The 15,792-nt window shown below is 43.0% G+C and overlaps 1 protein-coding gene across 3 annotated transcripts in view; it reads right to left on the bottom strand.

Annotated features, from left to right (window-relative positions):
• The window catches only part of DOCK1 (dedicator of cytokinesis 1), a 291,813-nt gene that overhangs the window by 250,867 nt on the left and 25,154 nt on the right, over positions 1-15,792 (bottom strand). For 2 of the 3 annotated variants that reach the window (XM_074545390.1, XM_074545392.1), the window contains exons 3-7: positions 10,761-10,801; positions 8,808-8,863; positions 6,765-6,861; positions 3,480-3,628; positions 293-428 (exon numbers count right to left, since the gene is read on the bottom strand). In XM_074545390.1, coding sequence (XP_074401491.1) covers positions 293-428; positions 3,480-3,628; positions 6,765-6,861; positions 8,808-8,863; positions 10,761-10,801 — 479 coding nt within the window. The remainder of the gene's footprint in view (positions 1-292; positions 429-3,479; positions 3,629-6,764; positions 6,862-8,807; positions 8,864-10,760; positions 10,802-15,792) is intronic. The other variant, XM_074545391.1, reaches the window with a different exon arrangement.

Genomic DNA, 15,792 nt, shown 5'->3' with positions numbered 1-15,792 from the left:
TCAAATAGAAACTCTGATGACAACCTACCTTACAAACCTCTCACATGCACATCTGATATTAACCTACAAATGCAGCTGATTTATTCATACAGGTCTGAACCATCAATTCTACTAAAGCCTTTAAAGGATGAAAAAAAAAAAAACAGCCTAAAACAAAACTTCTTACAAAACTTTTAAGCCTGATAATTCTTCATAAACACATCAAATCCCTCATTACCAATGCTAAAAATAACAGTCATCCAATTAGTTTACAGCCTTGTGTTTCCCAGGGAAAAGCCACAGAGTCTCTCACTTTTTCCTCCTGCAGCCTCTCCTCCACTTGCTTGGAAGCGATTTCATGTGCTCTGAAAAGGCTGATGGTGCTGGTCTGCTCTGGGTCCAAAATGTTGCCATCTTCATCTCTAACCACCAGATCTAAATCCAGAATTCTAAACAAGACAGAAAATACGTTTGTGGATTAACAAAAGTGCTGAAAGGAATGCCTAAGAAGCACCTGCCAAATGTTCAACTTGCACACCTGACACGTGATGGAAAAGAAATTACCTGAGACGTGCTAATGCGATTTAACATGGCAGCAACCTGGGGATACGAGTCACTTATTCCCACAGCACAGGGAGAAGGGATGGAAATGAAACAGCACAACAGCTGGGGAAGCAACTTCTTAAACAAATAAATTTGCCACAGACTTGGTCTCCTCCTCTGATTTATCCAACAGCCTGAACAACCAAGTCCCAGCACACACAGCTCATGTCTCCCACTCCCAACTCATGTTTTACCCACACCCCACAAGATGAGGCAGAAGTTGTTTCCTTTTAGAAAGCAGAAGCCAGATCTCTGTCAGCAGGGTGTTAACATCCATAATTACCTTCTGCAGAGAGGAAGCTTTCTGCCACAATCAAACCCCAGGCTCAGGAAAAACCTTTCCCTTTTCTCCACGTTTTCCAGCAGCACCAAGGGCTACAAAACCAGGTCCCTTCCCTAAGACTGCCCTTGTCACCTCCACCCCAATAAATGTGTCTTTATTTCCTTTTAACTCCATGGCCCGCTCTCCCAATGGAGCTGCTCTAACTTTAGAGTTGAAATATGTTTGATCAATGAGAATAAACCAAATTTTCTGTGTCTGCTAAGTCACACAGGGGTTCATGATTTATCTGAGAGTAAATGCCATTTGGGCACAACCTGCAAGGACTTGGAAACAAAGATATTTCCATGGACTTGGAGGATTCCTCACCTCTGGAAGTGTTAAACCCTTGCGTGGGGTCACCACCCAAACCCTTCCAATTAACTGCACTGCATTAATTGCAGAGGAGACAGAGATCACTCAAGCTGCAGGGTGGAGGCAGCAGATTTTGAAGCTCTGCTCTGGAGCTGGACCCAGACATCACAAAACTCTCCAGCATCTCCAGAACATCTCACTCCCAGATGAATTTTATGGTGAGAAAATGGTTTCATCATTGAAAGCAAACAGAAAAGCAGCCAAAGTTGTTTTCTTCCTCCCTACTACTGTTCCTTGGACAGCAGCCACAGCAGGAGAAACACCCACAGAGCACTGGAACTGCCAGAGCCCTTCCGTGGGAGAAGCTCCTGGGCCAGGGGAAAAGCTCAGAAATTCAGGCAAAGTCTCACAACCCAGACTTCAACACACCAATGTTTGCACAGGCTGTCAAAGGAGTCGAAGCAAACCCTCCTTTGATTCAATTCCTTTGTTTCAGCCTTTAACTTGCAAATGATGCTTGGGAAAAAAATCTGATTTTTTTTTTTCCTAAGTGTCCCAGTTACAGATATTTGCAACTGAACAAAAAAAAAAAAAAGGCATTTTCACAACAAAATTACCTGACCCAATTTCAGAAAGATATTAAAAATACAGATTCCTAAAGCCATTTTTGCTTCCTCAGTTATTCTGACAATATGCTGCAAAACTCCTGTCTGTATTTACAGAAGGAAAAAAAAAAACTTATTTACAAATCAGTGTTTCACAAGTCAGGAAAGGTGAGGACATGATTAGGACAGAAAACATTTAGAATTATTTGAGCTGGGACCTCAAAGGTGACCCAGTATTTATAAAGCAGATAATGAATTCATTCTGTCTGGATCCAAAAATCCCCATTCATGCTCCTTTCGGGCACAAGTGAAGGGTTTAGGGTTTTATTAGGAACATATGTTATCTTTCAGGGATGAGCATTTACTCAGAAGTTCACATTCACCTCCCTCTGCACTCCCCTGAGAACCTTCTGATCACTTAATTAGCCCATCAGAACATTACAAATACAAAGCACAGCACAAGATGTTCCACTGGATTTGAAGGCTGAGCATCTGGAGGTTATTCAGAGCAACTTTCACCAACTCCTTGGGCAGATGGTGGAATCCAGTAGCCAAACAAATAATCCCAACAACATCTGGGTAATTGTCTGCAGAGGTACCAGTCCATACCTCAGATTACAAATGATAATTACTGACTGAATAAAGTCACTGATTATTTTTTAATTTCTTTTTCTATCACAGGTTTTGCTGATAAAGTACACAAGCAGAAATACTGCAAGTTTGGCAGTTCTTAAGGAATTCAACACAAATAAATGAAATATGGTGATAGATTTGCATCACAAAGCATTGAAAGACTGGGTTGGTACAAATTTTTTCGCTCCCCAGGTGTGCAGGACAACAGAATCCCACACAATGGGCAGGACTGAAGGGAGCACTACAACATTTTGTCTCTCAGTATTCAAAACACTGCTTCCAATGATGAGGAGTAAGATTCGATTTCTTTTTTCTGATCAAAATGCAAAATTGTAATTGTATAGACAAGTTATAATCTAAAATTTGTATTTACAGAAATTGTCTGTAAACCCAGCCAACCATCTGGGGAGAGAATACATCTGAATCACTGAAACACCCAACACATGCAACCTGCACTGCTTTTTGGGGCAATATTTCCTTCCCAACTTCCACTCTCTTGTGCTAAACAGCTCCTTTCTTTTATGAAATCTCCCTGCTCATCTCGTGCCACCAGCTGGATGCTGTGGCAGGAGAGGAACCAAGAGCTAAATGGGGCTTCTGAGCCAAATCCTTCAACATCACATTACAGCTGAGTGACTCGAGGGCACAGGCAGCTGCTGGTGCTCACAGGGTGACAACTGTTTGTGCCACAGAAGCAAGTGGAGTCTAAAATTCTATTTTCAAGCCAGGCAATACTTGCACTTTTGAATTGGCCTTAAAAAATTACAGCTTCATACCACTGTCAAATTGATGATACCATCAAGAGAGAGAGATGGATTCCACTTTACATATTACACTTTAAAGATGCTGCCTCAACTTCAATCTTTATCTTGCTGTAACAGAAGTGTGAATACACAAATATTTCATCCACAGCTCCGGGGGGAAAAAAAAAAAAGAATCCTCCAAGAACTCACTGACAGCTGCTGTGTCTTACACAGGGTGATCAGGATTCAGGCAGAAAAACTTGGGAAATGCTGCTCACAAACCTGTTGCCATAATCAATTTTGGCAGTCACTTTCTTTTTCAGCTCCTTGAGCTCGTCTTGGGGCAGGGTCCCAGAGAGGATTTGGGATCTCCACTCGATCAGGTCGTAAATCATGTGCCGGACGCTGCGGAACATCTCCCTGTTGTCCTGCTGTTGTGGGGGGAAAACGGGAGAGAAATCAGGTTTGGAGGCTTGGGAACACACAGGAGAAATTGCAATTATCAGTAGGGATTCATAGGGTAAGTCTGCAGCAGCTCTGGAACAGGAGCCTCACTTCCTACAGCACAGAACACTGAATATTCCGAGTGCTGCACTCAGCTTTAAGGAGCTAAATAGGTGTAAATGTTTGGGTTTATGTTATCTTAGAACTTGGGTCATGCTGTTTTCAGGCATCCAATGCCCTTTTATTGATTCCCAGAGTAGCTTTGCTCAGGGACCCTCTGCACTGAGCAGAACAGGAATGAAAATGGTGCATTTTAACAGCAAGAGGCTCAAGTTCTACAACAGATGGGAGAATCCTTTCTCTCCCTGCTTAAACCTCCACAGCAACACTTGAAAATCCCTCACTGGGCACATCAGTGCCATACAAGTCCACAGGTAACTTCTAAAGGACAGTGAAGCACCAGCAAAGACCTAAACTTGATAGGAAGTTAAATAACTCAAGTGTTTATAAAGCCTGGAACTGTGGATATTAAATACTGCCAGCAGCATACACAAACTTTCCTTGGCAACACTCAGCTAAGCTAGGAATAATTAAATAATTACAATAAAATTCTCCACTTGAAAAAAACCCAAGGAAAAACTGCAGAAGATGCAGGAAAAGAACATAATGACTCCAAAACTCTGGAAAAAGAATATCTAACTGTGAAACTTAAAGACTTCAGTCTGTTCAGATTATCCAAAGCTGGCTTGATTATAGTGGGAGAACCTTCACAGAGAGAAAATACCCATTATTAAAAGCTCTTTAATGCAGCAAAGACACAACAGGCACATATGGCTGGGAGCTAAATACAGACAAACCCAAATGGGAAAGAGGTTCCTGATTTTGGAGGCTGCAGGGAATCATAAAGCAGAGAGATGGGAAACATTCCACATCCCCTGCTCCCTGCAAACAAAAACTGAACATCCATTCAAGATTCAAACACAAATTACAAACTTAATCAAGGCATTAATGTGGCCATTTCATGGGTTTTGATATGCAAGACAGGGACAGCATGGATTATCCCTCAAGCCTGCAGATTGCCCAGTCTGAAACCAGTTACCTCCAGTAAACCAAACCTGCCCTGACTGCCTCAAAGTTATTAGCAAAGAATTGAAGTATTGTTTAACCTGGAATCACAGAATGGAATGGTTTGGGAGAGACCCTAAAGCCAAGCCAGACCCATCCACAAATTCCACTGTGCCAGGCCGCTCCAAGCCCCAGCCCCACCTCCCACCCTGGCCGTGCCCAGGCCAGGTTGGACACTGGGGCTTGGAGCACCCTGGAATGGTGGGAGGTGTCCCTGCCCATGCCAGGGGGTGGCACTGGGTGGGATTTAAGGTCCCTCAAAACCCCAACCATGCTGGGATTCCAAGGGCAAAGCTGTTCCCAGTGCCCTCTTGAGCTTCTGTTCCTCCTCCTTTATTTCTGCCTTTATTTCTACTCCTTCCCTGCTCCTCACCTCACAAACTCCCTGCTACTCCAGCTCCTTAAAGCTCTCTGTTTAACACATAATCTGTTTCTTTTCATAGAAGATATTATCCTTCATCTTCTATATTGCCACACTACATCACTTCCATTACACTCTTACTCCTAATCTTTATTTTCATGGGTGTGATTAAAAGCCACATTAGTCAGCACAAACGTCTTCATTACACTCGGTGTCTTCATTACACAGCTTGCACTTTTATGATACAAGATTTCAAACATATTTATGGGAAACAGAGACTGCATTAAAGCCTGCTTTAAATAAAGGAATTTCATGTTCCCATTATCTTGTTACAGTGACCTTGCACGATGAGAGCATCACAATGTGGGCCAGGTCCCTTAAATCCCACAGCAGGCCTTGCTTCACATCTGAACTGCACTTTTACATAGAAATTTGAACTCTTGATCTTATTTGTGTGCACTTTCACCTCTGGTTTTGTCATCTTCCCATCTGAGACGCTATCAATAATTATCACTGCAAATTCCTAAGAATGTATTCTTATGTGGTTGAAACATTAGCATATCAAAATAAATAAGTATGCAAATTAAGGCAAAATTTGGGAACAATCAACTTTATGTAAAGCAATACTGAGAGGTTAAAGGCCTGCACTGATAATTTCACAAAGCTTTCAGTTTACACCCACAAATTCAACACTAAATACTCAATTATTTCATAACAGAGACTGGCAGCCTTAAGAAACAGCCTGAACACTATTTCTTTAATAAAATTATAAGCTAAATTACTCCAAATCTGTGTATACCTTAAAAATAAAACATATATCTATTATATGTTATGTATACATAACATGTTATAATATGTCTATATTTTATAATATGTATATATAAAATACTGTATTTTTTATAAATAAAAGCTAGATATTATATGTTACATATCTATGATATGTTCTGTGTATATATTATATATTAAGTTCATCTAATTTATGTTTTGTATATACTATATGTTTTCTATATAAACTAGATTTATATGTTTATATATTCTATATATTTAATATGTATGTTTCATATATAACTATATTTATATGTTTATATATCTATATTTTTAATATATATGTTTATATATTCTATATATTTAATATGTATGTTTCATTTATATGTTCATATAGTCTATATTTTTAATATATATGTTTTATATATAAACTGTGTTTATATGTTTATATATCCTACATATGTATATATATGTTTATATCCTCTATATTTTTAATATATATGTTTTATATATATAACATAATAGAACCTACACAAAAAAGGGATCGTAACTGCTCTACAAACTATTGCTAGATCAAGGTAACACTCTAAAAAGAACCTGATTCTGCACAAGAAAATAAAGAGATTTGAGCAAACAGGCAAGAGATTTGTGCTTTAACAAGCACAAAAACCTACTGAGATTTGTGCTTTAGCAGAGATGATGCCACATGGATTTTCAGCACTGAAAGTAACTTCAGAACAACAACAGAAGGGAAAATTCATTAAGAATTCCTTCATAAACAGCAGTTCCCTCCCATTTCTCCTGTACCTTTCCCAGCATCCCTTTTCCCATCAAACCCTCCCAGTGTGAAGGACTCCCTGAGCGTTCCTCACCACATAGAGCTGTCTCCAGATGATGGACCATTCCCTCAGCGTGGTGGTGACCTCCTGGATCAGGGGCAGCTCGTTGGGGATCACAGTCTCGTGTTGGCTGAAGAGGAAGAGTTTAAAAAAAAAAAGGCTGAATTAAGCAGCAGCTTCAGTGAGAATGAAGAACCACAGAGTTGATAAGGTTTGAAAGGAGCTTTAAGGTCACTGAGCACCACCATGGTCAGCACTAAGCCATGTCCCCAGAGCCACATCCACCCACTTTCTCAGCAATTGCAGGAATGGTGACACCAGCACTGCACAGAGCAGGCTCTCCTGTACATATTTTTATGCTGGTATCTAATCTAAACCACCTGATCTAGAACAATTCCTGAGGAAGAAATGTTCATTTCCAAAGGGAACGGAGTAGAAGTGGGTTGGAATTAGCATCACTTGTTGTAAATTTATAAGCAAAAATAAGATGTTATCAGATATGGAAGCACACCAGTAAAACCACCCCACATAGAAGGTATTTGGATGTGCTTAGATTATGGAATCATGGAATGGTTCAGGTTGGAAGGGATCAAAGATGATCTTGGACTGATGTCTTCTGAAGGCTGCCCTAGAGCAGAGGCTGGGCAGAGCTCCAGAATACAGCAGGGATTGATTCAAAGCATCTCCTCCATGGCTCCACCTTGGGCAGCACCAGAGCCCAGCCAGGGCTGCACCCAAGATGAACCAAAATGGCCCCAAAATGCACGGCCGGGCACGGGCTCTGTCCCTGGGATCAGCTCTGCTCCATTTGCACCTTGCAGTTCATTGTCCCATCCCAGCTTCAGCCCAGGCAGTCCCACCCTGCTTGTTTTTCTCTCTCCAGCCCACGGGGTTTGTGCTCCTGGGCTGAGATTTGGATCATTTGTCCTTGGTGCCCAGCTGGAGCAGGAATTGTTTTGTCTCCCTGCTCTGTGCACAGAGCTCAGCATCCCTGATGTGAGCCCAGACCCGCACACTAAAGCAGCACAGAATGGGAAACACTGAAAAGCCAAAACTGAGGCATCATTTCCCCCCTGCCATGGCAGGGACACCTCCCACTGTCCCCAGGTGCTCCAACCTCAGTGTCCAGCCCGGCCTGAGACACTTCCAGGGATCCAGGGGCAGCCACAGCTGCTCTGGGCACCCTCACAGAGAATTATTCCTAATTCCCAATATCCCATCCATCCCTGCCCTCCTTCAGTTTAAGGCCGTCCCCTCTCATCCTATCCCTCCACACCTTTGAGAATTTTCCCACCCTCTCCTCATTTCCACACTCCCAAGGATATCAATGCACACCTCACTGTAACACTCATTACTGACTGATTTATTTCACAAGAAACAACCAAGATAGAAACCAGCTGAGCCCAACCTGCAAGGCCACCATACTGCTCTTTAATTTTCAGGCATTTTTCTGAAATATTGGTCTCACAAGGAAAAATAAGGATTCAATTCCTTACCACAAAGTTTCTGTGTAATTTGTTTTAAAATGAGGTGCCATGAAGGTAAGAAACACCAGCAGATCTTTGAATATTGCAGAAGTAGGGTACTTAAAGGCAGTTTTGCAATCAGCAAGGAAGATGTCATTATGCAGCAATCTCATGATTAGTAGTTTGATCATTTACATATTTAACAGAGTATAAAAATAAATCAGGCACAAAGGAATAAAACATTTTAATCCTGTTTCAGTCCATTTCATACCTGGGTAATGATTTATTAATTTCACTCCACCTCCTTTTTCCTCTGGATTTGGTTGGGGTTTTTTTCCTGGTTTTAAATCAACTTTTACACTCATGTTAGAGACTTCTACCTGCATGCCCAGCAAAGCTGATTTGATACAAAAGGATCTGAAGAGCTGCTGAACAACAAATACAGCTCAAACCACTGCACACACCAGGGAAAGGAACGGGAAAAACACAAAATAACTTCTCACTGAGGCAGAAAACTACATGGAAACAAGTGTAAGCTACTTGGAAATGCATTGAAACGATGTGGATAAAGCAGGAAAAAGGAGTTTTGTTCTTTTCAAACCCAACTTACCCTTTGCCTTCAACGATTGCTTCCTTGAGATGGATATAGGAGGCAGGGAATATGCCCTTGGAGAGGGAGGGAGAGGAAAAAAATGTGTTATTTAACCAGCTGCACACAACAGATTGTGTTTATTACCTAAAATATGCCAAAACACTGCTGGGTGTGCAGAGCCATTCACATCCCCGAGCATCACAACAGTTGTGTTTGGGTCTTTTTTAATATATATTCAATTTTTTTGCATTGCTTTAACTTTCAAGATGCTATTGCAACCTTACAGCTTCTCTGAAAAAATATTCTAAATTCATCAAGATGCCAGAAATAAAAGAATATTGTTAAAATAATCCAAGTCAAGCTGATAAAGCAAATTCCACCATCTCACACTTCAAGGCAGGAGTTCAGTTTTCTGATCATCTGGGAATGCAATAATAGAAATTCTTGGGAAGCCACCAGGGGAAATAGAGCATGGGCATGTGAATTTTTACCCCAGTTTGAAAATATTTTAAAATAACTAAATTTAGTGGCAGCCAGACAAATGCAGCAACACGTGGAATTAATTTAAGGCAAGAAAAATGTCTAATTGCTTCTCAGACTGTAAAAAGCACATTCATGAAATATGGTTTCTAAGAAATTCAATGTGTTCATACACACAAAAAAAAAATAAAAAGGCAAAGTACAAAAAATAGAATAAAAACCCGGGCCTGGTAAGAAAATGGGTGGGATGAACCACCAAACTGAACTTTTAGACATGGAAACAGCTAAAAACACACCTTGGAGGCACACATAGCATTTGCAGTGTTTGAGTGAAAAAAAGCAGCAAACCCTGAAGTTAAATTTTCTTTAATTACTACTATGAAGTAAAAGGCTCAAAAAATAAAATATGATGGTACAACCAGTATTTGTGTGGTTTCCTCTCAGAAAAGCTGCTGTAAATGCAGCCCTTGGTGCACACTGGAATTCCAGGGCAGGAGGAGCCTCCTCCCCTCTGCAAAGGGAACAACTGAAAACTCCCAAGGTCAGGGAGCTGCATTTCAGCAGGAATTCAGAATTTAACAGAAGCAGTGTCAGCCTCTGAACAGAGCAAGGAGAACATCAAGAGCTGAACCTCTCACTGAGGAAAAGTTTGGTGCAGCATAAAAAAAGATGATGCATATCAAGATTTAGTGATTTTACCTTTAAAGTGCAAAAACTGGGATCACAGAAATATAAAACAGCCTGGCTTGGAAGGGACCTTAAAGCTCATCCAGTTCCACTCCTGCCATGGCAGGGACACCTCCCACTGTCCCAGGTGCCCAGAGCAGCTGTGGCTGCCCAGGATCCCTGGCAGTGCCCAGTGCCAGGCTGGACACTGGGGCTGGAGCACCTGGGACAGTGGGAGGTGTCCCTGCCATGGCTGGGGTGGCACTGGGTGGGATTTAAGGCCTTTTCCAGACCAAAACATTGGGCAATTCCAGGAATCCCATCCCAGCCCTCCTCACCCTCCCAGGGAACAATTCCTTCCCAATATCCCATCTAAATCTCCCCTCCTCCAGCTTAAAGCCATTCCCCCTTGTCCTGTCCCTCCATCATTTATCCCAAATCTCTCTCCATCTTTCCTGCAGCTCTTTCAGGCACTGCAAGATCACAATGAGGTCACCCGAAGTCTCCCTTCTCCAGGCTGAACAATTCCAGCTCTCCCAGCAGAGCTGCTCCATCCCTGGGACCATCCTGTGCCTGCTCTGGGCTCTCTCCAGCAGCTCCACGTCCTCCCTTTGGAGCCCAGAGCTGGATATGCCACTCATCTTTCAGGCCTTGCTAAAATCAGTTTTTATTAACCCGAAAAACTCCCACAGACCAGAGGCTGAGGACACGGAGCAGAGGGACCAGTGCACACCTGGGATCCAGCTCCATCCCACCCACACAGCCAGAGCCAAAACCCATCCTACAGCAAGAGAAAAATGAGGGTCACGCTCTGGCAACACTCACCTTCTTGGATTTCTTCCGTAGTGTATAACCCCTGTACCAACCTGGGAGAGAAAAAAAGGGGAAAAGCATTAAAAAAGTTCATTTAAGGCACCTCCAGCTGCTCCTCTCCAGCTCAGCAGCACCCTGACGTGGTTTCTGATCAAGCTTCAGCCTTGCATAGCCCACCTCAATTTCAATTTTCCATAATAAATAAATACATAAATATTTTAATAAATATCCTGGATAGAACAAGTCATCCTGGAAAGTGTAAAATCAGAGTGATAATGGAGAGAAGTACATGACAGAGATGGTGGTTCACATGATGGGTTTAATTGCTGCACCTTTAATTTTAAGTATTGATTCACCAAGACAAACAAAACCAACTTAAGAGCATTAACTTGACAAAAATTTACTGAGAGGCTACTTCCATTTCAAACCCACTTAAATTCCACAAATCCAAGTCTTCAGCTGTTAGCCACCTCACCAGGAAACAGGAATACCTGGGAATTTAGGGGTCACACATCAAAATACAAAAGCAAGGAGCCCTTTTGGAGAAGTGAGCCTGGATGCAGCATCCACCCCTCCAGCCTGGCAAAAAAGGGTTTGCACCTTCCAGGATGGGGAGATCACAAAGCAGATCTGAAATAAAAACCACAGTCCTGGGAACAATGAGAAGCTTCCATGAAACCAACACATGCTGATAAATTCATTATGCACAATGTGGGGCCAGAAATCCAAATTAAAGGCTGAGGCACAGGGGGTTTTTCAGTCTGCTCTCCTGCAGCACAAGCCCAAGGCATTCATCACCACCTCCCTGCAGCTCTTGGCGCTGGGTTAGTGCTACCCCAAAAATCTCCAATTTGTAACTGTGGGATCTCAGCACCTCAGGACTGAGGTGCCGAGCCACCGAGACCACCCTTGGGGGGCTCGGGAGTCCTGGAATGTTCCAGAAGTGTCTGGGGGCTGGACTTTGATCCTACACAGGAGACGACACCTGTATGAGGACAGGAGGGTTTCACCGGGGTGAATGGCGAAGGGATTGGTTAATTAGAGGGTGAGACACAGGGTTTAGGATTTCTGTACAGGGGGGTTTAGAGAAGTAAGATGGAGGAATTGGGGCGTGTCCTGTCCTTCTTCTTCTTCTCCTCCATCTTCTGTGGTGATGGTGGCACTTTGGGATTGGTCATTACTGAAAGTGCACCGGACAATAAGAATAAAAAGGATTGGGGAAAAATGATAAATATTGTACACGTAACCATGGGTATAAAGATAGGTGGCTGTCCGGAGGGCAGGACAGTGTGCTCATGGCTGGCTGCTGAGCAGAGCTCTGTCGGGCTGAAAGAAAATCTTTTAGATAAACAATTAATAAACATAAAAACCGAAAGAAGAACTGAAGCCTCTTCTCGTCCTTTGATACGCGGGCTGCCCCAAGGCCACCCCGGGCCTTTCCAGGCCCTCCAAACAGCCGAAAACCGGACATGTAACCACCACACTTCACCTCCCAACAGAGGCACCACAGCCTCACATCCCACACTCCCACTGCTTCCCAAGGAAATCAGCACTCCCAGCCTTGGCCAGGGCAAAGGAGCCAAAGCATTTCTGCCTGAAACCTGTTCACAGACTCCAATCCTAATAAAAAATGGAATTCCCACCGTTTCAGACGAATAAAGCAACACTTTGAAGTCCTGCAGTTTAAACTGCTGAACAACAGAACTGTGATCAGATGCACTGCACAAACTGGAGAACAAACAATCATCATTTCTTCTCTGCTGGGCTGCCTCAGGACATCCTGTGCAATAAAAGCCCTGTGGCACACACAGCTCCCCATGGATGAACCTCTCCTCCCTGGAGTTTCGGAGCCAGAGCTGGCAGGATTTTGGAGAAGAGAGCAGCCCAAAGCTGCCTTGGAGAACTGGCTGCCCTGCTGCTGCTGTGGCCAGGCACGTCCCACCACCTGGGACAAAATCTGACAAAATCAGATCTTGTAGACCTGAGACTGAGCCCTTCCAGGTCCTCATCTCTCTCTTCTGCAGAGACCCCAACTGAGCAAGGATTTCCCATGAGTTCTTCTTGGCAATGCAGATTCAGAGGGGAAAAAACCCAAAAATTAATTTCTACCAGTGTCCTCCTGGAGCTGTGAGGGAGCCCAGGGCGCCCCTGGAGCTCCACTGGGGCTGCCCAAGAGGGGGCTCAGATGGGGACAGGGTCACTCACAGGGTGAGGCCATCTCTAAAAAACCCCCCAACAACATGGCAGAGCTGGGGGGGCTCACCTGGAGAGGAGAAGGCTCCAGGGAGAGCTCAGAGCTCACCATGGGTGTGCCCTTCCAACTGCTCATCTCTCTTTGCAGAGATCCCAACTGAGCAAGGGTTTCCCATGAGTTTTTCTTGGCAATGCAGATTCAGAGGGGGAAAAAAACCCAAAAACCAAACTTCTACCACTTCAAAGCCTTCAGAGACTTCCAGTGCCTGAAGGGGCTCCAGGAGAGCTGGAGAGGGGCTGGGGACAAGGGATGGAGGGACAGCACACAGGGAATGGCTTTAAACTGACAGTGGGTAGATTTAGATGGGATTTTGGGAAGGAATTTTTCCCTGTGAGGGTGGGGAAGGGCTGGGATGGAATTCCCAGAGCAGCTGTGGCTGCCCCTGGATCCCTGGCAGTGCCCAAGGCCAGGCTGGACACTGGGGTTGGAGCAATTTGGGACAGGGGAAGGTGTCCCTGCCATGGCAGGGGTGGCACTGGGTGGGTTTAAGGCCCTTGGCAGCCCAAAGCATTGGAGGATTCCAGGAATTCCTTCCCTGGGAAGGAGGAGATGCCCTGGCACAGGCTGTGGACTCCTCATCCCTGGACCAGACCAGACCTTGCCCTTAGGAAATCTGGCACCCAACAGCTGGAGCTGTGCATCCATGGAAATGCTCAACTGAGAGGACACCAATGAAATAATAACCAATTAAATATTTCTGTCTGTCAAAGCTGCAAAAGACACTCAAGAATTTGCTGTGGTTACCCCCAAACAACGCATCCATTCTGACAGTTCCACTGCATTCACAAACAAACAAAAAAACTGCAACAAAAATGAAACTTTCCCATAATGTCAAGAATAACTTCTGTGAAAATCCCGGTTTGGGAAGCCAAACCCCCTTCTCACTAGAGCAGCACTAGAAATTAATGGATGCTCCAACAGTTAATCTTGGTCTTGAGGTTGATTTTCTGTTACATTTCCCAGCAATTCCCCTTAATCAGCCACACTTATTGATCATATGGTTCCATCTGCACATTCCGTCAAATAATGTCAAGAAACAGAATTAAAACAACAAAGATGTGGAAAGTATTAATCCAGAATGTGGCAAATACTTGGGTTTTAGAGTATCTGCTACAAAAGGCAATCCTCCTCTCCTGCAGAGCAGGATATTTGGGAATTCCTAGGGCTTTCCTGTTTGGCTTTTCCTCTGAGGCTCAGATTAGGACAGACAAAGTTTTCTAACTGAAAAATAAACTAGAATACTTCCTAAAAGAAAAAAAATATTTTCAATATTAATTAGTCTAGAAAGTAGCTTCATCTTTACTCTGGTTCCTGAAAGAACACAGATTCAGTATTTAATAATGAAATGTGTACATTCATTTCCAATTTCCTCAGTCCCATAAAAACAGGGGATGTTTTCACCAAGACTGAAACTTTACAGAACTTTACAGGATCCACACACTGAATTCTTTCTACACAATTTTTTTGCATTTTAGAGGGAAAAAAAATTTCCACAATTAGAATTTAAAATGTCAAAACTTTAACAATAAACAAAATCCAATATAGGTTCTACTCATGGGCAACAAAATTAAATATTTTAAACACAGGGGAAGAGTTCAACTCAAATTAACTCCAGTACATGGCTGCAACAGATATCCTACATTTGTCCTAAAATCAGATGTTGTAGACCTGAGACTGAGCCCTTCCAGGTCCTCACCTCTCTCTTCTGCAGAGACCCCAACTGAGCAAGGATTTCCCATGAATTCTTCTTGGCAATGCAGATTCAGAGGGGAAAAAACCCAAAAAATTGATTTCTACCACTTCAAAACCCACAGACACAGACCAGTCTTCAAAACTACTTCTCAACATAGGAAGTATTGCAGAAAAACAATTTTAAAGAGTATCAAATCTATTTTGGGTTGGGAGGAGATGGATACTCAGGATGGGAGGAGCAGATGTGGACTCCAGCAGGTATCCATGAAAAAAGCCAATTGCTTTCCTCACAGGGAAAAGGGGCAGGAAAGGCAAAATCCTCACAAAAAAGGCTTTACTGACTCTCCCAATAACTCATCTGTCCCAGGATTATTTAATTAGAGGGTTTTCCTTTGGATGGGCCCATTCCCAGCTCAGCCTGGCACACCCCTGGGAATTTGTAGGGTACAAAACCTCCCGGGGGCACAACTCACAGCAATTTTACCCAGGGAAAGCAGGAGATCAAACAACTCAAATAATCCCCTGATCTTGGCAGCTCTGAACACGAGAGGAGAGTTACAGCATCACTCAGATGTCTGCCTTAGGTTTGGTTGTTGTGGTTTGGTGATGGCTTTGTAGGAACTGAAATGTTGGGAGCTCTTTTGAGAGGCTCAGAGAGAGGTTTGGTCTCAGTTTGATGTAGTTCAGGAGAGTTTTTTGAGATTTTGTTATAAATTTAGAGAAGTAACATTTACTTTTTAATTTATTAGAAAAACTGTAAAGTTCATCATTTAGAAGTATTAAAACAGGTTTAGATAATTGTGGTCTGTTGTGCTCAATATATTCTGTTGAAGGATTGAATTGAGGATATTAAGACATTTCATAAACTTATCCTTTGTTTTTGCTTGATTTGTAAAAGTTTTTTTTAAGTTTCCCCATCTCAGGTTGGGAATGAGCAATCAGAGCTTGGGAGAACAGGAATTTGCATTTCTTTCACCATGAACTCATCCCACGTGCTCCAAACCCTGAGAGGGTGAAGGTTTTCCTCCATTTCCAGCCCATCCCCACTGTCCCATTTATTTGGGAACAGTCAGCATTTATTAGGGTTTCAGCATCTGA

The sequence above is a fragment of the Zonotrichia albicollis genome, chromosome 7, assembly GCF_047830755.1.
Source record: "Zonotrichia albicollis isolate bZonAlb1 chromosome 7, bZonAlb1.hap1, whole genome shotgun sequence".
Taxonomy (NCBI): domain Eukaryota; kingdom Metazoa; phylum Chordata; class Aves; order Passeriformes; family Passerellidae; genus Zonotrichia; species Zonotrichia albicollis.
This window is presented reverse-complemented; position numbering and strand designations above follow the sequence as displayed.